This window comes from Dermacentor variabilis, chromosome 5 (assembly GCF_050947875.1).
Source record: "Dermacentor variabilis isolate Ectoservices chromosome 5, ASM5094787v1, whole genome shotgun sequence".
In the NCBI taxonomy this organism is placed as follows: Eukaryota; Metazoa; Arthropoda; class Arachnida; order Ixodida; family Ixodidae; genus Dermacentor; species Dermacentor variabilis.
In genome coordinates, this window is record NC_134572.1 from 108,054,474 (window position 1) to 108,076,717 (window position 22,244).

The 22,244-nt window shown below is 43.7% G+C and overlaps 1 protein-coding gene across 4 annotated transcripts in view; it reads right to left on the reverse strand.

Moving 5' to 3' along the window:
• LOC142583019 (mothers against decapentaplegic homolog 3-like) overlaps window positions 1–22,244 on the reverse strand; it is an 82,713-nt gene that overhangs the window by 23,513 nt on the left and 36,956 nt on the right. For all 4 annotated transcript variants that reach the window (XM_075693248.1, XM_075693247.1, XM_075693249.1 and 1 more), the window contains exon 8: window positions 21,407–21,713. In XM_075693248.1, the coding sequence (XP_075549363.1) occupies window positions 21,445–21,713 (269 nt within the window). In that variant the 3' untranslated portion in view covers window positions 21,407–21,444. The remainder of the gene's footprint in view (window positions 1–21,406; window positions 21,714–22,244) is intronic.

Consider the following 22,244-nt stretch of genomic DNA (forward strand, 5'->3'; position numbering starts at 1 on the left):
AAGCACTGTGACAAAAAATGAACTTCAATCAAAACAAGGATTAATTTTTCACTGAATGGTAGGCGTGAGTACACTACATGCAAGGTCTTGGGGAAGTAAAAGGAAAACTGGGAAAGCCTTTAGTTTCCCAGGAAGATTTTAGGAGCTAAAGGGTTAAGGGAGAAAGGCTATTGCTGCAAGAAGTTCCAGCATTATGGCTCGCAAAACAATGAAAATAAACAAAAGCTTTCATACATGACACTCCAGCTGTAATGATGGGCTTTTCCAATTGTACATTCTGCATCCTTAGAACAAGTCTTGTTTGCTTAAACAAGCTGCAGACCACCTCAAGAGATGATGCTGCCATCAGTGTAAATTTTTCAGCCCCAAAATTCCCAGTTCACTGCAATGTAGAGACACTGCATAGTTACATGGGGAAGAACTTGATTGCACAATTCTATACTCGTGGAAAACTTTCTGTGGCTATGAACAAGTGAGAGCGCCATACACAAGTGAGAGTGCTTCTCAAGAGTCCAGTGTTTTAATGCACCTTAGTTTAGGCAGGGTAAGAGAAAAACACCTTATTAGCAACAGTTATGTAAGACAGAACACACTAACGAGTGTAAAAGTTTACTAATTTAGTGGCTTTTCCCTTTCGCGTCTGAGTAAACGCGAGATTTTCGCACGTGGAAGCTGCATATATGCAGCGTCTACTCCGAGCAACCACTAAGCGCACTCTTTTTTTTTTTTTTTTTATTGCGATAAGGCTTGCCCTTAAGGCATAATTCTTGGACTGTATATGTGTATTATATGTGTGCTGTGAGGCCTGTGTTGTGTATGAATTGGAGCATTGTTTTGTGGAATCTGTTGTCATGTATCCAGCGGTCATAGCTGGTTGTCACACTGTAGCGGAGGCCGGCTTCCAGTAGGAGACGCGAGCGCACTCAAACACTGTCGGACTACTTGGCGCGATAACACATGTGCAGCAACCATGCGCCCCATAGCTTTCCCTTTGTAGCCACTGAAAGTTGTCCACGAGTATAGTTCTGAACATGTTAATTTCAGAGGTATTCACAAGACCCATGCATGTCTGTTTATAACCTACTTCATATAGGGGTGTTTCCTTTTTCAGGCTCAATAAAGATAAATGTTGACAAACTGAAATGGCTGGGAAGGCTTTATTAGGAGAAATATGTGAATATTGCAGGGTGGTAGGTGCATGCATGGAAGCCTCTCAAGGTAGTTCTTGCATTACTACCACATATCAGCGTGGTATGTGCAACTCAAGCATGTGAAAATAAAAACAATCATAGTTTTCACTATAGCAGTTCATTATTGTTGCATTTTTGGTGCATTTGTGTACTCAGTCAGATTATGTTAATTAAAATGGAACTGCCAGGAGTGAAACGATAACTACAGGCAAAGTAATTGAAGATAAACTCTGCATGACAAATCCAAAACAGACAAGAGTTTGAGAGGGTTAGAACTTGGGCGAAGGTATGTGGATGCTTTGGTGAGAAACATGAGAAAGACTAAAGAAGCCGTAAAAAATTGATGCAGCCTGAAATCTTTGAGAAAGAAAGTTTGCATAGGACAAACCAAGACGTATGCACTGAAAGATAAGCAGGGTAATATCATGAGCAATCTCGAAGATGTAGTAAAAGTAGCGGAAGAATTCCATACTGACCTGTACAATACCCAGAGGAGTCGGGATACCTCCATTTGAAACAGTAATGAACAGGATACAGAAAGTCCTCCTATAACTAGTGATGAGGTCAGAAGGGCCTTGCAAGACATGAAACGAGGAAAAGCGGCATGAGAAGATGGAATAACAGTAGATTTAATCAAAGATGGAGGGGACAATGCTTGAAAACTGGCGGTTCTTTATACGAAGTGTCTATTGACTGCAAGGGTCCCAGAAAACTGGAAGAATGCAAACATTATACTAATCCACAAAAAGGGAGACGTTAAAAGAATTGAAAAATTATAGGCCCATTAGCTTACTCCCAGTATCACATAAAATATTTACCAAAATAATCTCCAATAGAATAAGGGCAACACTGGACTTTAGTCAACCAAAGGACAGGCTGGCTTCAGGAAGGGATACTCTACAATGGATCACATCCATGTCATTAACATTAATCGGGTAATCGAGACATCTGCCGAGTACAATAAGCCTCTCTAGATGGCTTTCATAGATTACAAAAAGGCATTTGATTCAGTAGAGATACCGGCAGGGCAGTCATAGAGGCATTACGTAATCAAGGAGCACAGAACGCTTACGTAAACACCTTGGAAAATATCTACAGAGGTTCTACAGCTACCCTAATTCTACACAAGAAAAGCAGGAAGATACCTATAAAGAAAGGGGTCAGACAGGGAGACACAATCTCTCCGATGCTATTCACTACATGCTTGGAAGAAGTATTCAAGCCATTGAACTGGGTAGGCTTAGGAGTAAGGATCGGTGGCAAATATCTCGTTACTTCGGTTTGCCGATGACATTGTTCTATTCAGCAACAATGCAGACAAGTTACAACAAATGATTGAGGACCTTAACAGAGAGAATGCAAGAGTGGGGTTGGAGAATAATATGCAGAAGGCAACGATAATGATGAATAGCCGGGCAAAGGAACTAGTGTTCAGGATCGCCACTCAGCCTCTAGAGTCTGTGAAGGATACGTTTACCTAGGTCAATTAATCACAGAGAACCCTGATCATGAGGAGGAAATTCATAGAAGAATAAAAATGGGTTGGATTGCATATGGCAGACATTGTCAGCTCCTGACTGGAAGCTTACCATCATCATTGAAAAGGAAGGTGTACAATCAGTGCATTTTACCAGTGCTGACATATGGGGCAGAGACTTGGAGACTGACAAAGAAGCTTGAGAACAAGTTAAGCACCGTGCAAAGAGTGATGGAACGAAGATTGCTATGCATAACATTAAGAGACAGAAAGAGAGCGGTTTGCTCAGAGAGCAAACGGGTATCGATGATATTCAAATTGACATCAAGAGAAAAAAATGTAGCTGGGCAGGTAATGCAACGCACCGGTTAAAGAACCGTTGGACCATTAGGGTTAGAGAATGGGTACCAAGAGAAAGGAAACGCAGTCGAGGACGGCAGAAGACTAGGCGAAGCGATGAAATTAGGAAATTCACGGGTGCTAGCTGGAATCAGTCGGCACAGGACAGGGGTAATTGGAGATTGCAGGGAGAGGCCTTTGTCCTGCAGTGGACATAAAACAGGCTGAGGGTGACGATCATGGTTCATCAAGCTTCTTATTGAAGAAACAAAGCTTCAGCGAAGCAACATAAGAACACTATTCCCCCAGTTCTGTCTGTACAATGCAATCACATTCCCTGTTATGCACAAACCCCATTGAATAAAGTTTTTTTCTGTACAGACATGCAGGAAAAATATGTTAGTATAATCAAATTACTGACTCACAAAAATATTGCACAGCTACGTTAACGATGTGTAGAAGTAATGCCTTAGAAGGATCGACATTTGGGCGAGTTGGTGCTGGTTGAACATCTTGAAGGGGCAGCGCAATATGACGATGACAGAAGGCAGGAACACACAGGACAGCGCTGAACTCACAACTAACTTTATTCGAAAGCATACACAAACTTTTGTACACAACCCATAGCCACGTGCTCTCCCAACGATAGCGTCATTATCAGTGCACAGGCAAAAACGCAAAATCCTGTAATGTAATGCTACACCATGAGGTGGCTTAAATATTCAAATTCACTGTCATACAAATTTAATGATGGCATGCATACACAACGCGACCTTTATTTCCTGATATAGCAGGCCTCAGTATTCTCCTTCGTGGTCAGATTTCGATGCGCAGAAAGTATTGTGTTTTTATAGATAGGATTGCACCCATGCTCAGAGCAATGCCGCGCGACATGCGAGTAGGCATTACCCGTTAGCGAGCGCCTATGCTCAGACAATCTAATGTTCAAGCAACAACCTGTTTGGCCGATATAGACGTGACCGCAGGAAAATGGAAGCTCGTAAACAACTCCCATTCTACAGTGCACAAGCGGGGACGTATGCTTAACAGTGCAGCCTTTCCCAGCATGATTGGAGGCAGCCTGGGCCAACTTCCCATCAATCTTACCGCAAATTTTGATCACCTTCTTAGGGGCAGAAAAAACTACCTTTACATCAAACCTGCCTGCTACATTCCCGAGGCTGTGTGATAGCTTATGTAAATATGGAATTACAACCAGTTTTTTCTTCTTGTTGGCAGGCTCTGGAATGTTCATTCTTGTGGGTGCTGCTAATTTTACACGCTCAACAAGCTTCTGTACGGTCATGCGGACAGCATCCTCTCAAAAGCCTGTCGCTCTCAAATGCTCCAGTTGTTTTAAGAAACTCTAAGAAGTCTGGAGAAAATATGATTTCGAAAGTGCGGAAAATAGAACCGAAAAAGCAATGCCATTTTTCCACCACCTTTGAATGTGCGGAGTGAAAGTTAAAATTGGTTTTTCTGACCTTGGGCAATACATCCAGCACACATGCTTATCGGTTCGTTAAAGCCTCGTATATAGAATTTGTAGCTCTTCTGCTCCCTTCTGCTCTTGCCTTTGTCTTCCTGCCAGCAGGCTGTACGGAGACAATCTTTGAGGTATCGGGCTTGATTCGTCCATTCTGCGCACAGAAGTCTACAAATCCTTTTGGTGCGACCAGTCGATGGTTGTAGGTAGCCGCTCAACGACTGCACTTCTCGGGGGCACAGAGCATATCGCGCATGCCATGAGAGGATCCTGCTCTTGCAGACGTATACTGCCATCATAGAGGCGAGCTTACTTGGGTTATGTAGGTCATAGCTGTTAGGACGAGTAAAAGAGCCTGATGTAATAGAAATATACTGTAGAAAGAACGACATTTGGGCGAGTTGGTGCTGGTTGAACATCTTGAAGGGGCAGCGCAATATGACGAAGACAGAAGGCAGGAACACACAGGACAGTGCCTAACTCATAACTTTATTCGAAGGCGTACACAAATTTGTGTACACAACCCATAAACACCTGCTCTCCCATCAATGAAACCGGTGACACTATGGGCAAGCAAGGAGATGAACAAAATGAGAAGGAGAGTGTACAAAATATGCTGAAGCACCTAGTAGAATCAATGCGCGTGATTCTCGGTGGTCTCGAGATTCCGACCGCTAAAAGTGCCCTACAAGTGCTCGCCATGCTAGAGCCGCTTATCGCAGCTCTTTATGTGCTATAAAGATTTTGTTTGGCGCTTGTGCTGTTCACGCAGGGGAGGCCCACACCAGCTTCGTCCTAACGCCTCTATTTTTTAATTCACTCAAATTGGTGACTACAGACTTGAGGCGAAACCTGATTGTGGCTTCATGGATGACATTTGTGAATGTTTATCATCAAAGTGTTGAACTTGCTTTCACCTTTGCGCATCCTTCTTGCAATGTCATCATCATCCCTCATCATATCTTTATGTCCCCGTTCCCCCTCCCCCTGTGCAGAGTAGCAGGCTAGAGCACCTTAGCTCAGGCTGACCTCTCTGCCTTCTTTCAATTAAATTATCTCTATCTCTATCTGCTCTCCCATCAATGGCGTCATTATCAGTGTGCAGGCAAAAACGAAAAATCCTGCAATTTAATGCTACAATATGAGGTGGCTTAAAAATTTAAATTCACTGTCATACAAATTTAACGATGGCATGCTTACACAATGCGACCCTTTTTTCCCCGATATAGCAGGCCTCAATAATCTGCCCCGTGGGCCGATATGCTAAGAGTTGAAACCTACACATTTCGACCTCTGATAAGGAAGCCTTCTTTGTTGTAGTGCGAGAGAGTGTCTGCTGCAAAAAGCGTTAGATGCAATAGGAAAGAATTTCAGAGCAGTAGGTCTGAAGCCCGCTAAAGTTAAGGAGCACACACTGTCGCTGCTCCACAGCCACAACCTTGAGCAACTAGCTTCATCTGTGAAAATTTGGATATTTTCTTCGCAGCAAAGACCCACAAACCTGACATTCCGTTTCGAGCAATAGTCATCAAAAATTATACGTGGCAGCGGGTTGTCTCGGGTTACTTATAAGGGCATTTGCAATCATTGGTGGTCAGAGATCCTTTTGTGGTAAAAAACTCAGATGATCTCATCAGCTTCCTTGTTCAATCTAATCCTGGTGACTGTAATAGCATCGACGGTAATAGCATCGATGTTCAAGACCTGTACTATAACATTCCACCTGACAATCTAATGATAAGTGTTATCAACTGTGTATCACCAAGGACAATGATGAGCTCAAATTTTCTAGCAGCTGTGGTGTATCTGTTAGCAGTTTTTTCTTTTAGATTCTCTTTTTTACTTAGCTTCAACTGTTGTTGAATGGAAAGGAAATTTATACCGACAAAAATCTGGCATTTGCATTGGCTCCAAGGTTGCTCCGGTACTAACATTTTCCTAGGTAGGGTTGAAAAAATTTAGAAAGTAACCTAGATGACCAAACAATCAAAGTGCTAAGATATGTTGATGATTTTCTGATCTTTGTGGAGTTCTAATTTCCAGCAAATGGTTCATGATATACTTCAAGTATTCCACAAATGTGGCTCAGGGTTAGATTTTACACATGAAGTGCCAGATAACGAGCTACAATTTTTAGATACGAGGCTTAAACTAACCGGAGCGCGATGGATGTAGTGCTGGATGTATTGCCCAAAATCAGAAAAAACAATTTTAAATTTTCACTCCGCACATTCGAAGGTGGTAAAAAATGGCATTGCTTTTACGGTTCTATTTTCCGCACTTTCAATATAGTGTTTTCACCAGACTTCTGAGAGTTTCTTAAAACAACTGGAGCATTTGAGAGCGACAGGCTTTTGAGGATGCACTTCTACATTTTCTCCACACTTGCATTGCCTGGGTGTTGCTTGCAATGGGAACAGAGACGAGTTGCTTCCTTTATGTTCACGACAACGGCTTGACAAAGAATCCTAGCATAGCAAACTGCTGTTCCAGCTCACAATTCTGTAGATTACATGCAGTCTTGTGCAAAACGTAACCCTGCACAATTGTTTTGTGGATAAAAAGGCATTAGCTCCCCTAGGCTAATGCCTTTTGACGCTTTCCGCCAAAGGGCATTTATGAGTGGCCAATGCAATGTTGCACCCCAGGTGGAGCATCTCTTTCACCACTCACAGGCACAGCATTGATTTGACCACTCGCGAACGTGAAAAGCGCCGAAAGGTATTAGCATCGGGAAAAGGCAGCGCCACAAAATCTTGGCCCAACGAGCTACAACATGAATCTGCTGTTGTCACTCCGCATTGTTGTCAGCATCCCATCCAATGTGCTCCCGTAATGACACTATCGGTTACACACGTTGTGGAACCGCAACGCCATGTATTCGACACTTGACAGCTATTTCACTGTTGAAAGAAGAGACGCTCAAGTTCATTGTCGAGCAGTTTTATTATGTCACAGCAGAGAAAAAGAGTTTGCTATCCAAAATGTCATTACACAAAAGACAGCCATGTAATATGTACACCTGAAAAGATGGATACAGTATTGCAAAAAGCCAAGTTTGACCAATGTTGTTTTGAGCTGCAACATCGATTGATGCGACAGAGGCTGCAGGAAGAACGAATCGGACACACGGCGCATGCACGCACAGCACAGGCCAATCTATGTTAGGGCTGCAGTACATTAAGCCCACCCACTGTGACAATGAAATGGCAGCCAGCTATATATATATATAGCACTCCTTTAGCTCACATCTAGAATGTCCAAATATTCCTGGTACAAGGATTTCAAGGTTTGCTTTACATACAAGCAGCCAAGGAAGCAACATCCGCCACACGGGCACAAGTGACTAAATTAAATGCTCATTGCCTTAAGCTTCGATGCTATTTGTGTGGCACCAGATGGGTAAAATGTTACTTGTCCCAATGCAGTTTGCTATTTAGTGCGACAGCCACAATTCATTCAATCATAAAATGTGCACTTTCAGCACTGCTGCAGGATGATGCACGCATCTCTTTAGTAAAGTAGCCTTTTCCAGGTAGCTGGATAAGTCTGCATGTCTTTTAGCTGCACGAACCAAGTCTAAAGGCATCAACTACAAGGCCTGTAAGTGAGAGTACCTTGCAATTAGTTGCCCTCGGCCACCTGTATAAATAATGCATTTCTACTAAGACTGAAGGCATTTTAACCTGTTTACGGTTAATGATTGTAACATCATTTTGTCAAACGATTATACGAATGTGTGGCAGTGGTTTTGAAGATGTGACATTAAGCAACATAATCGCTAAACATTTAACATTAGTTCTTATGCCAGCATTTCAGGATAAACAGAGCAGCAAAGATCCACTGGCATAATGTCAGCTATAAAAAAAAGCTTTGTTTTTTAACAATGTAAAGTATGAATCTTAGCAATCACTGTATTTACCTGAGGAAATCCTGCCCTCATTTAAAGCTTGCAGCACTTCCCACTTTGGAGCTAAAAAAACGTGGGAGGGGAGAAGAGGAGTCCACTAAAGAGCACTCAAATAAACACCTGCACCACAGCAGGCTAAGTTCAGCGACAGCAACCAAGAACACAGTTTCTCGGTTTTAAAGAACTATGTGCCAAACTATCCCACAAGCAAATTTTTTAGCATAGTATTCACTGGTTGCACATGCAGTGTTGGAACATAGCCAAAATTCAGGCTCATCATGCAAGCCCAGTAGGCCAAATTTTTGACGGGAGGGGGGGTAGTGCATGTCTTACACACAGGTATGGTACTTTACTGACAGACACTGATTCCTCATCAATAGTGAAGTCCTTTTAGTTCAAAGCTCTATATAAGATTGAACACAAGGTTGGGCATAGAAGGCCTAATGAAGTCATTGAACTATTCAATCGAGTAAGAAGAGCAAACACGCAGCTTGCTCCTCTTCTCTTATCAACCAGGTGGCAGCAAGTAGCAGTTGAACCTTGCTATAGTGATCACAGATATAACCAAACCCTGTTTATAATTACTTACATCCAACGTTTGGTTTGTTGGCACTTCATTGCAGGAAATTTTCATGACAAAGCTAAAGCTGAGTGAGGTTGCCCTGTAAATGGCATGTTTAGCCTTTTAGCTTGAATTCAGACTTCAGTACTAACAGTGCAAGCGTCGCCTACAGGCTGCACTTAGCATTAGGATGACAAATCACATGTTCATACAACTCAGTTACAGTTGCATACAGTTACAGTGCATGGTTCGCAATAATGGATTTTTGCATTACAGGAAATTTGCGACCAGACACCTTCTCTATGCACAAATTTGTCTACTTGCGTTGCGATTTGCTGCAAGTCGGTTCAACTGCATGATCTCACACCAGCAGGTAAGCTGGTAACAAAGAAAAAAGGAAAGGAAGAAAAAATTCACCGCGGAACACTCTCATTCACAAGACTGTTGCCCCTTGATTTCCATCACATAAAATTCTAGGACGCAACAGAGTTGACTTAGTGTAGTGCAGCCCTTCCAAGACCAACGACACAGGTTCGTCAGCAGTTCAATCACCACAAGCACAAAAATTAGTTCGAACACTCCCTTCCTTTTCATCTCTCTCTCTCTCTCTCTCTTAGTGGGCCCCATGACAGAGTTGCTGTACAATGTGACAACACCTCGACGCACCTTGCCAACATGAAAAAACTCCATACTTGGCAAGGCAGTGAACTAGACAACACCCACAACTGCTTCCCACAGCAACACTAGCCTACTCCAATGCGAAATATCACAAGTGGCATCGTGTGACATGGTCAGCTGCTATGTAGAAAGCATACAAAATGGTGAAGAAAAAAAATGGGGGGTGGGGAGGGGTGGAGGTAAGGGAAGCTGAAAGGGACAACAAACCACAGACAGGCATCACTGGAACTGCCAGAAGAACAGTGTTCGACACCTAGATGTAATGCACACACGCATACACACACTACTTAAGAAAAAAAAAAAAAAAGAAGCACACTGTATAGAACACAAGCAAGCACACATTACTAAAGAGTGAACAACACCCGGAGGTATAATTGTCTATGCAAGCTCAAACCGATGATTTTTGTTCTTGTTAGCAGAACACGTTGTCCCCCGGGAAACCTCCCACCAAATATGGACCCCGTGACTCTTGGTTGTGAAGAAAAAAAAAATAGATATATTGGAAGCACACTCGGAAGATACAGGAACAAGCAAAATAACAAAAAAAAAGACACTTAAAGGGCGTAGAACCAAGCACAGCAATGGCAACTTGCGCAGCAAGCAACTGCTCGGTGAATAGATTTAACGGCAAATAATTCACACCACATCCTTCATCAACGCAAACCCTGGCCAGCAGGCAACCTACAATGCATGTGGACTGGATTTCACAAGCAATGGTGAAAACCAATGTTGGACACCGACACCAATAATTCTGGAAGTATAAAGACTTCTGGCAGGCATCCAAGACATGCTAATGGCAACCTAGGTGCATTTGCTGTACAATCTTCCAATGGCTTGGCTTATTTCAAGAGTATGAAGAGAGTGCTCCCCCTCTAGCTCACACCTTCAAAACTTACAGCTAGTGAATTCAGGTGACTTGCACTTAATGACTAACGCAGACACAAAAACACAGCGCAAAATGGGCACAACACTGCGCTGTTTTTCTGTGTGCACTGTGGTAATCCCTGGCTAACCACAAATGAAGAGACAGAAGCACAACCTTTTTCCTGACATTGTTACACTAGTGTATGCTATAGATGACACAAACAAAAATATTCATATAGCAGTTATAAATCTTTGTCACTAAATTGGTGAATTTACATCTAACGTAATGAAGCGACTTCGCATGGAGCTCAAAAAATGGATGGTCGTTTTCACCCCATCTATGCGAAGTCACTTCATTGCATATTCAAGAATACGTAAGCTGTTTTAGCGGTGACAACTTTCCCTTTCCTGTGTTGTGCACAAGGTTCACGTATGGGCACCGTAATGTCAAATTCATTGTCCTTGTCAGTGACAAGATTTATAATCGCTATAATATTACTTTACTGGTCCAGATGGCTCACCATCGCACCCTCGACTACAACAAAACAATATTGGAGGGCTCTGTACAAATTTTGATTGCTTGGTGCTCTCCAATGTGCACCAATGTTTGGAAATGGCTGTTTTAGCATTCCACCCCTACCGAAATGTTGGCAAAACAGCCTGGTATCGAACCTGCATCTTTGTGCCCTGCACATGAACGCCACAGCTACTAACTATGAAGGAAAACTAAATTAGAATGCTTACTGAGATGGGAAAATGATGGATGGATAACCGTATCCACTCCTTTGCTGGTCTCGGCAGCTTGTTAAATGGCCATTTCAAAAAGTTTGGATGTCAGCCTCCACAGAAGACAGTAGTCGGCACGACACATGAGTTTGCAGCATACTGTGGCTAATCTGTTGCACCAGGTTTCAAGTGACTATGCAATTGGCAGACAGTGCACAAGCAATTCACCTTGGTGGCCACTCAACGACCCAAGCAACTCTTATCCACAATGTTAAGTTTCGACAAACACACATGGAGATGCAGCCACAAGAAATAATCAGCTATAAGGTATTTCGGGGCAAACAGAAAAACGGTAAAGTGGCTCTCAAGTATTGCACACACACAGTTGCAGCACAAAGGAAAAAGAAAAAGAGAAAAAGGATCTCCAAAAAAACTGGTCATCTCCAATACAGACTCATGAAAAACTAAACCTCCACGTAAAACAAAGGAGCTCCTTTTGATTTCAGAACAGCAAACTGTCCCCAGAGAAATGATCAACGTAATAACGCATACTGGAAACGGCCGAGCCTGCATCCAAGTATCAGTAATTGACTAGGTATGCATGCACTTGGTGCACGCTAGATTAGCAATTTCAAAACAGCATCTGGACTCAGTCCCACCTTGGTGCAACTGCCCAAGTAAATTCTACTAGCTACCAGCCCAGACCAGTTCCAAAGTTCTCGCGCTGGAAAGTTCGTCAACCGTTTAAGTTCACACGGTCAGAAACCAGCATACACACAAACTTGTAGAACTGGCATACCGTAAAACAAGCTGTGTGCAAGTAGCAGAAGCAGCATGATGAGAACAGATGTGGTGCCTCCTAGTAAATCTGCCTGCAACAATGCATGCCAGCTATTTGGACAAGTCAGTGTTGACCAAAGCACCTCTATTAATGCTACGAAGTCCTGGGTTGTTTTTCTTTCTCATCCCCCCCCCCCCCCCCCCCCTCTTATAGTAGACTACTTATGCTCCCAGCTTCGTCCAGTTCACTCTGCTCAAATTGGCATGCTCAGGCACTAAAAAGAACTGCATGATTTCACGTCATACAGCAAAATGTAGAGTATAATTGCAGATTTTGCTGTACAGCTGCTGCTGTAAGACTACCGAGACAAAACAACCTAAGGAATACTGGTCGCTCTTTGCTGTCAATAATGTGTAGGCGCTGAATGTTGCGCATACCTTCCAAAACTGTTTTAATAAGTGCTTGCCATAAAGGTACAAGTGCTGCACAGTTAACATAGCTGCAAAGCAACAAGCAGGGTAAGGTGAACTTACTTTCCGAGAAACCCGCATGAGGGTTTCCTTTGCAGCCTTGTGCTGCAGTCAGGTGGATCACAAATTTTTCCCTTTCATATTCCACTGCTGACATAGGCACTGTATATGCAAAACTGCAAGCTTTCCTCATGGCTACAGCTTGCAGTCAATACTGAAACATGCATTCGAGCAGAGCGAATTATTCATGCCTTGCCAAAACTGTCTAATTTCTAGAACTTAATGCGCGCTATAGCAACCATAACTGTGAAAGTACAGAAAGGTAGTTAAACCTACACTCTTATGAAGGTAATATTTACATAAAAAGCAGCATATTTTTACATTTAAAGGCAACACGTGTTATCATCCAGGACCTTTACAACAGCACCACACCATGGGCGCCGCCATATCTGCTCATGTCACAGCGCCCGTCACTGGGCCCCTACCGATCGATGTTTGCTCACTTGTTTACAAAGGCCACGGCGGCCTCAGGCACGGCTTAGACGGACACTTTTCCGGCCACTATGGTGAGCAGCGAGTGGGCAGACAACATAAAACTTTGGCCAAAGCTGCAGACACAGCGCAAATGTACCCTTGGTTTATTCATTGTCTGTGCTGAAGGTGACGAATGTAGCAGCCTGATGTTTGCTTTTGCCCTTTGTGTTCTAGTCTTACCAGTGGTAGATTTGTAGGGCTGTTACGGCAGTGCGCCTGTTGTCATTAACTGCATGTGTAATTTCATTTGGAAATAGGCACGAGTGCACTAGCAAAAGAATGCGTTCATGATCTACTCTAACAATTGGTGGCCGATTCAGACTGTGTAATTCTTGTCGCCAACGCTGCTGATCAGATAACTTGGGAAAGGTTACCTGATGACCTACAGTGCAGATTAAAATGTATTCGCAGCCACATGAACAAAAGTGCTGCAATTCGCTCGCTCACTTGCTGTTTAATTTCCGGCACAGGAAGAAAACTTGCAATGCATGGCCATCTATTTTTCCACATTCGACTATGCTGTAACAGAAGGTGAAGTTGCTCAAGTATGTCAGTTACGCTTGTACAGGGAGGACAAAGATGACTTGCATGTTCACTAAAGCTCAACATTTTGTGAAATTTCGTGCCAGCGGTAGCAGAAATGCATCGTTGCTGCAGGTGGTGTTAGCCCGGCAGTCACTGATGGCAATTGGCTATTCAGCGCTGGCGATAAGAGCTTGTTGTACTGGCCTTGCAGAAATCTGTGCATGACAAACAGTCGCAAATACGGGTACTTCTTTTGCAGCTGAGGCAGATGAAGATCGCACACGGTCTCTTTTCACACAGAAGGATAACCTTTTGGCTAGCTGGTCTAACATGTTGACTGCAAAACTAAGCTTAGATGAATTACACCAAGACACATGGAACAGACAAGGACAAGAGTTACTACCAACTGTTTATGCCTTTATTCCCATGGATGTTGACAGGAATGAACAGTTGGTAGTAGCACTTCTCCTCATCTGTTCCTTGTGTAACCTATTTGCATTTAGTTTTCCAGTCAGCTTCCCACATGTTTCTGCCTCTGTTCTTTCACTTCATGATAGAGGATATCCCGTCTTTCCGCTGCTCTTTCACATTTTAAACAACAGTAGCACTAAACGATTCCTTGACCCTCAACGAAATGTTGCTGGAATGACAGCTGATGCCTGCTTGCTCTCGGTTCAGAACGCTTGGAATGGCGGTGAGCCTGTGGCGGCCCCTGGTGCATGGACTGCTCATTATAGAAGGTCTATAGTAACAAGCATGCTGGTGCTGATGCTTTGGTCACATTCAATAAGGCCTAGAAGTAACATCCATAGATGATGTCCGAACATGACAGCCATGACGCCCATTTCCCCCAGCTCCCTCAATCTCTCCCATACTGCACAAAAAGCATGGCGTTCACGATTGGTGTCTTACTCCGAGGAGCCACCATTGAGGGGTGCGATTCGAATGCCACCTATCAGAGTAAAATTGCCAGGAGCAATTTATAGGTAGCTGAAGTGCCAGGCATTCATTAAGTTATAACACATACAACATTCCACCTGGTGCCACAGTCATCTGTAGGCTGCTCCTATAAATTTTGCTCTAATCAAAGTTACCTCTGACCTAAGACAACATAATCGCAATATCAACATTACCACAGTTGCATTTACCACTACCACATTTAGGGTAATGGCACGCACATTAACTTTAAACATTAAAACTTGCACCTTTATGAAGTTTTTTCATGACAAAAGTAGAGTTCAAGTGAACTAATGTAGTCGGTACACGCTTGGCGAGTGGACAACCTCAAGTTTGCCTTCCTAATCAAAACTAACACTGCCAGCCAATACCTACAAGAAGGAAAGAGCACTCGAAGTCCCAATTACACCGCTTCTTTGAGGCAGTAAGCCAGTAATTTTAGCATGGGCAAAAAATCTGGACAGCAAAGCTATCTGAACCATATTAGCAGGAAGCAACTTACTGCGCAGTGATCACACAAACAGCACCGCCGTGATGAACAGTCACATTTCAATCTAGAAATGAGTCTTGGTTCACAAGGCTAGCAATGCAGCGGCTCACCACTTGCCGCAAGAAACTAAAAAGCGCAAGGAAGTTTTGCGACAACCGCAGTAAGAGCTCAAGCCTGCAGTGCAGTGACCGTGCCTGCCCGGAAACAATCTCAACGGCGGAGAACAGAAAAACAATGGCACAAGGCAACAAATTCTCACAGCACTGTACAAAAAAATTAAAGTGTGCCCACAAAAACTAATGATCACAGCACAGAGTCCCCAAGTTCAGTACAGAGCCAAACCTATAACAAACACGACGCCTTGAAAATGACTAAGTTCCAAAAGGTGCTTCCACCAACTGCTCTACCAAAGCAATGAAAAGATATCAAAAACAGAAAGCAGATTACAAGAAACTTTCTTCCAGATGGTGCCAAAGCACACTCACACTCCATCGCCAAACTTTTGCACCACCTGCCATCACATTTTGTTGCCCAGTAACTGTATTACAAAGAATTCTTTTCTCTCGATTCTATACATTAATCATCTGAGGCATGACAAATATTGTACAGTATACATTGTTGCCAGAGTTGTTAAATTGTGAAGTAGTTGAATCACTGAACATAAATGAATCATGGTTGAATCAATGGACAAACATGTTTTTTGGGTTCCATGGTAAGCCTCTTTTTGTCTTGCTGCACACAAAGTGCGGCAAGAAACGAAATTAATATTAACAGTTTCTAGCCTGGTAAACTTGGCTTATTTCACACTAGCTCACCGTATTACTTGACTCTTTGACAAGGGTTGATTAGTCTAGTAGACTTCCGTTAATTCAACTCCAGTTAATTCAATACCGGCCGAAGGTCCTGGCCGGTGCCCATGCCTGCATTTCTACAGGCCCAAACTTCCATAATTTCAATAATAAAATTGGCCTTTGCCAGGTAATTGCAGAGTAACAAGTAGCAACCCCTTTAGTGACAGTGCCTGTCTCGGCGAAGCTTAAGAGACACTGAATGTGTTCAGCACATGTCATCTCCCTAAAAATGCCTATTTTGAGTCTACCTTAAAGAAGATTTTCAAGAAATAATCGTAGCTCACAATGTCTGATTATGGTATTTACTCGATTATAATGCATACCTTTTTATTTTTTTAGAAAATTGGAGCGAAAATTGCCTGCACGATGCAATTGCACATGAAACCAAAACTGCCTTGGCAGCGTTTGTGTGCTTTACCGCATAACACGCCTTTAGAGCGGCAAAGCTGACTTTAGGGAACTGGCCTCCACTGTGACATTAGATTGGGTGCACGTTAGATTTTTACTTTGTTTAGAAGCATTAATGTCATTTCTACGTTAGTTTTCTACTTTCGACACATAGGAAGTATGTGTCCATTTGATTCGAAGCATGGTAGAATCCGGAAAATGCTGCCAAATGAATCAGTGGTGTGTTTTGGCATTTTTTTCTCTATCTTACTTAATTCGACCCTCCAGATAATTCTATCAATTTCGCCAGTGCTGCCAGGGTAGAATTAAGGAAAGTCAATGGCATATAGAATGTTGCCAGAGTCATTAATCTGCAGGTAAACGTAGCTGAATCACTAGAGAAACATTCTTTCTTGGTGCATGTTATGCCCGTTTTTGTCTACACTGTTGAGTGAAAGTAAGAAAAGAAAAAATTAACGGCAGCAGCAAGCCAGGTGCCGGTCTTGTGCTTCACTCTTTGAAATGCTGGATACAATACTAAAAGTTCAACCACTACATTAAACTACTAGCACATTTAATAGCAATGCTTCCTTGAGGGGAAATTCACAAAGGGAACGCGATGTTCACCTGCCAGAGTAAAAATCATCACCAGAATAAATTGTCTATTACCCTGCAGGAAACTTCGGGAGGATCCATAGTCGCCTCTCCAACCACTGCAATAGACTTGCACATCTGACAAACGCAGCCACAAAAAACGTGCGCACGACTGCCGAACCAAAATCCTTGGTGGTATTTTATTAGCATAGGCAGCTGTATAACCTGTGAGCCCCAAAGTTGCTGCGTGCATACATTAATAGAAATACACTGCAACCTCTCCCCCTTGAATATTCATTCTTGAAAACAAATGGACCTAAAATGACCTACACCTCTTGCCTCCTACGTTCCAAGCCAGAAGAACATGAGCCACCGTTCTACTGCACATAGCGTATAGGCCTGCGCAACTCGCAAACAAAGACAAGTGCACTCATAAATGACTTGAAGAAAGAACCCTGGGGCCATATTTTGTAAGGATTATTTCCTTCAGCTAATTGCTTTTCCTCCGTTGTGCCTAGTATCACATCCCAACAAACATGACTTGTTAAAGCAAGGGGTACGCCTGTGAAAAGTACACAGAGTGGCCGATCATGGCATAAACGGCGTGTGAAGGCGAGTGTGACAGCCAGGAACAAAAAAAAAAAAGTGGAAAGATGGGTTGGGAGAAGGATCGTTACTAAATCTGGCACTGGACACAAGGTTACTTAGCCTAACATGTCAATGCCAAGACACCAAGGGGGAAAAAAAAGGACATGCACAGACAGCAGTGTTTGTAAGCTTGACCTAAAGTATGGCACAGTAGAGGAGCACATATAAAGAGCCAGGAAACCCTAGGGAAAAAAAAAATACATGGTTGACTCATTAAAAGCTGAATAATATCCCGCGGGTCAGTGATAATCGACAAGGAATTGAATGAAGGTCCGAAACTACGACATCAGTGGAGAAAGAACAAGCCATACAAAAAAACCATAGCGCTCACAATGCTACAAAAAGCAGGTTTCAAGAAAGTAGCAAGCAGGTTCTTGGGATGATAAGCAACGAGCCCACCGAAAATGCTGAATGACATTACTGCTTGCAAAATGCTTTCATTAGAGAGTTTTAGCTTGTCCAGTAATCCAGTAAATGCAGACAGACTGGGCGTTTTACCGAATGGACGGGAGGCATGAACAGGGGAGGCTTGACAGGTGGTGTCACCTGGTGGCACAGAGCTGAACCAGACCAACATAGAGCTAATATTGCATCAACCAAGTGTACTCTACTTCGCTGCTGGGGTAATTTTCGGCAGCGGTGAATTGTGACACAATTACACCACTGCAAAAAGTTAGATCAGCAGCGAAAAAAATACACGTGGTTAATGCAACATTAGCTCCGTCTCTGTATGGTTGAGCTCTGTGCCACCGGGTGACTGCACCGCTCCAACCAATCACGTTCAGGCCTCCACTCATCCAGTAAAACACCCAGTTTACCTTCATTTAGCGAAATATTGGGCAAGCTAAAACTCTCTATTGCCTCGCCTGCCATGACAGCGCTAAATTCTCTCACTGTGGAGTCTTCACTCATGTTTCACAACAGTATGGCATATTGCCCGACCATAATCCTCAATTCCAGGATCACCTCAAATTCTCAGCAGTCCTTTCCCTCCAAGCAAAAGCAGCACTCACAAATGCTACAAGAGAATGGAGTAATGCATGTGAGGCGTGTTGGCAACACCTTTACAGAAAAAGGGGTGACATTCTCATTTACAGCTGTCAGTGAATGTACACAGTAACGGGAGGGAAATGGAGGAGCTATAGTATATACCCTGTTTCATCAAAATGAGTGTAGTATACCCCCTCAGTCTTTCTGTGTGCATCACATTACACTGCAAACAAAAAACTTGTGATATTACAAAGGAATGGCATTGCTCACCACGAAGACTTCCCTTTGTAGGGGTGTTTGTGCAAACATGACATTTATAACCTACAGGTCAAATGATGAGCTTCCTGCAAGATTGTGATCAATACAATGTTTCTGCAACTTTGAGCTGGCACCGTCCTTTAGCAGTTAAGAAGCTAACCAAGGACAGGTCGAAGGCCAGAAGTATGCTGCACATTTGTTGCACACTAACCCGAATAAGCCGCGAATAGGCAACTTTGAACAGGGACAAGGTCTCTGTCACTTTTCTCAGTGTCCCAGAAACGACACATGAAGGAACAACCTTGACTCCATGAGCTTGCAAATGATAGCTGGAACGTTTTCGAAAAAAGAAAAACGCATACACGCATGGTAAACTTGTTTCCTGACACCTTGGAACTTCAATCCTGGCTCCCAATGCAGAAAAACTTGAGCAAACATGGCTCAGAACCAAAGCTTGCTTAAACGCGCTCCCAGGGGGCGAGACATATCAGCACCAGCCTGCGCAAGCCTCCGAATGCAAACGAAGCACCCCCTCTAAAAAATGTGTTTTGATGAAAACAGTGCTAGGCACTGCGACATCCTCGTAAGGACCACTGCCCTTCTAGGGAAGTTTCGTGACAACTAAACGCAGGTGTAACAAGTCGAACTAGCACGCGCACACACACACGCACACAAAGGGGGGACGGGGGGAGTGGGGGGGGGGGCAAGCTGAATGTCAACAGAACAGGAGCTCTCCCGCAGAGCAGCCGCATTCAACTCCCTCGCAATTTTGATCAGTTAAAAAAGAGGGCTTCTCAGAATTCCCCATTGAGAAATTTTCTTGCGGCATAATTTTTACGCACTCACACACACAAAAAGAAAGTGCAGTCATACACGAGGGGCACAGGCGGCTTTTAAAACTGAGAACTCTTACACCGTACGCAAGTAAATTATACCATCTAAAGTTCAGCCCTTATTGTGGATTTTCTCCCAGCTGTTCAGGCTCATGAGTCAAAAGCTGCACCGGATGCAAGCATTGTGACATAACAGCAAGCAAGGTAAAAAAAAAAATGTTAGTAGCAAAGATCCAACAATAATCCTCAACAATATAACCACAGGCAAGTGTTACGACATTCTAGAATTAACCGGTTAGGCAGACAAGAAGGAAATGGCAGTTGCGGGTACCACAAGATGGTGCAGCACAAAACGGGGAATCAAGCACCGCTTTCACATTCTCCACCCAAAAGGACACACTTAATCATAAAGAGCAAAAGGCTACTCAACAATTACATGTGCAAGTGTGAACAAGCAATGACGTGAGCACAGAACAACACATTCTCAAGTATTAACATATCAAAACCTCGATTTGCCCATCTTAAGAACCACGATATCAATTAACATAACTGTGTGCTGCCCAGAAATTCCTTGTGTATTTGTCTCAGCTGCAAGAAGAGGACAACATTGATTCAGTGATGTGAAACTGCAACAACTTTCCTTAAGTTTAACTATACTCACTAATATTTTGAGAAGCATTGCACACTTTTGTCAATGACAAAGCCTTCATGCCTATAGTTACAAAAAAATAAAATAATGCATGAACAAAGACAAAAAGCACAAGCTTTCATTTTCTTTTTCTTTTTTTCAGTTTACACTCCTACAATTTTGTCCTTCAGCTTTCTGCTGCTACCGGATCTGGCCTGTTCACAAAGAAGCCACAATATCGGCCGCCACTCATCCAACAGCTCCTCGAACACATGAAAAACTCAAAATAATGTCTTTGCACAAATCTAGTTCTCCATTTAAGTAGCCCCACACTCACTAACCAGAAAATCGATAATGCTCGCTCAAGAAGCAACAGAGCAAATATGCCAGTGGTGATGCAATGCTTGCAATCACCACCTCCTCTCCCTATTACGGAAGAGCGTGTGCGTGGAAATGATGTCTAATGGCCAAACCACACATATGCTTGCCAGTGTGCGAAAGCTTGTGCAGGCGCACCTACTATGTATGCGCAGATGGTGCGAGACCGATTGTATGCATCCATGTGCTGCACAGGCAATGATATCTGTTCCAGAGAGATAACAGGCCCTGGCTGCCTTGCATTTCCACGTGCCTCGTTTCCATGTGGTACAAGCAACACTTGGTGAGGCAGATTTCTGTCAGGCAAGAATGTGCTTTTTCTTTACTTTTTGTGCTGGTCTACAGCTCTAAAAATAAAACAACTGAATTTATCAGTATTTCAGCATTTTGAAGCACGGGGAATAACAAAGTACAAGATGAGATTTGTCAAAACAGCTATGATTGAGCCAAGTGGGCACGTGTATCTTGTAGATGCAAACCGAGATTCCTCGCAAGGCACAAGCTAGCACAGGCCAGCAAGCAGACTGGTGGTCTGGGCTTAAGAGTTTACTGCCTCGAGCATTTGCATGACAATCGTAACAGTGTTACAGCTCGCCCCGATGGCGGCAACTATCATGTGAGGCACGTTTTCCCATTCACACAGCTTCTACAGCAATTGCTAGCCAAAAGAAAAACAGAGGGTCCACCCCTGCCCCACTGGTGAGCAGAAAAGCAACAAATGCTGCGCTTACAAAAACCGCCTCTCACCGCCCCTCTAACAACGCAACAGGCACACACGAGAGAGTGAAGAAAAAAAAAAACTGCAAAACCACACACGCACACACGCACACACGCCTGAGACAGGACGCACCGCTAACCGCTACGTCGGGAAGAGGCGACAGGAGGAGTTCACGACATGGAACTGCAGGGCACCCGGGGCGACCCCATTTGGGTGAGGACACGGTCGAGCCACTGCAGGGGGCCGTTGAGGTGAAGCTCGACCCAGCATGGGGTGGAGGTGACCGTCTGGCGCCGGTACTCGGCACCCCAGCCCTTCACAAAGCTCATGCGGATGGTACACATGCGTGTGAGCTGGTACACCGCCTCGAAGCCCCGAGACACCGACGTTGTCAGCAGGGCTGCAAACTCCTGGTTGTTGAAGATCTTCAGGTTGCAGCCTGGGAGAGGGGGGCCAAGTGAAGAACAGGAAAACAGTATAATTCAAAGTAGCCGCCGCGGTCCGTCCAACAATGTATTGAAAGCAATATGTAATGCATCCCGCCAATTCATACTGAAATCAGCACCACCAGTGATCATTCAAACTCCGTGTCATCGTGGATGGTGAGTATGCTAGTGCGCAGGAAAATGTCGGCAACACTGGCGTCACAGCACAGGCCACGCAGCTTTATTCTTTCCATCTGCGGCCCTTTGTTTAGGCCCGTATGGAGAAAGGCGCTTGAGCCTTGGCCAGGCATGGCCAGGACCTCTATTGCAGGTGGGTTCTCTCCGTCTCTTAAGACCTTCAAGAAAGAGGATTTAGATTAGGGGTACACAAGCCATTGGGGGGACAAACCCCTTGCGTCCCCTTAATGTAAAGCTCTCTAAAAACGCGAATGCAGGGTGTGTGTGTGCGGGCGTGTGCATTTTTTTCTTTCTTTTTTCATGTTACATCTCGGAGGCTATGCTCTTTCTCTATGAGAAGTTCTGCC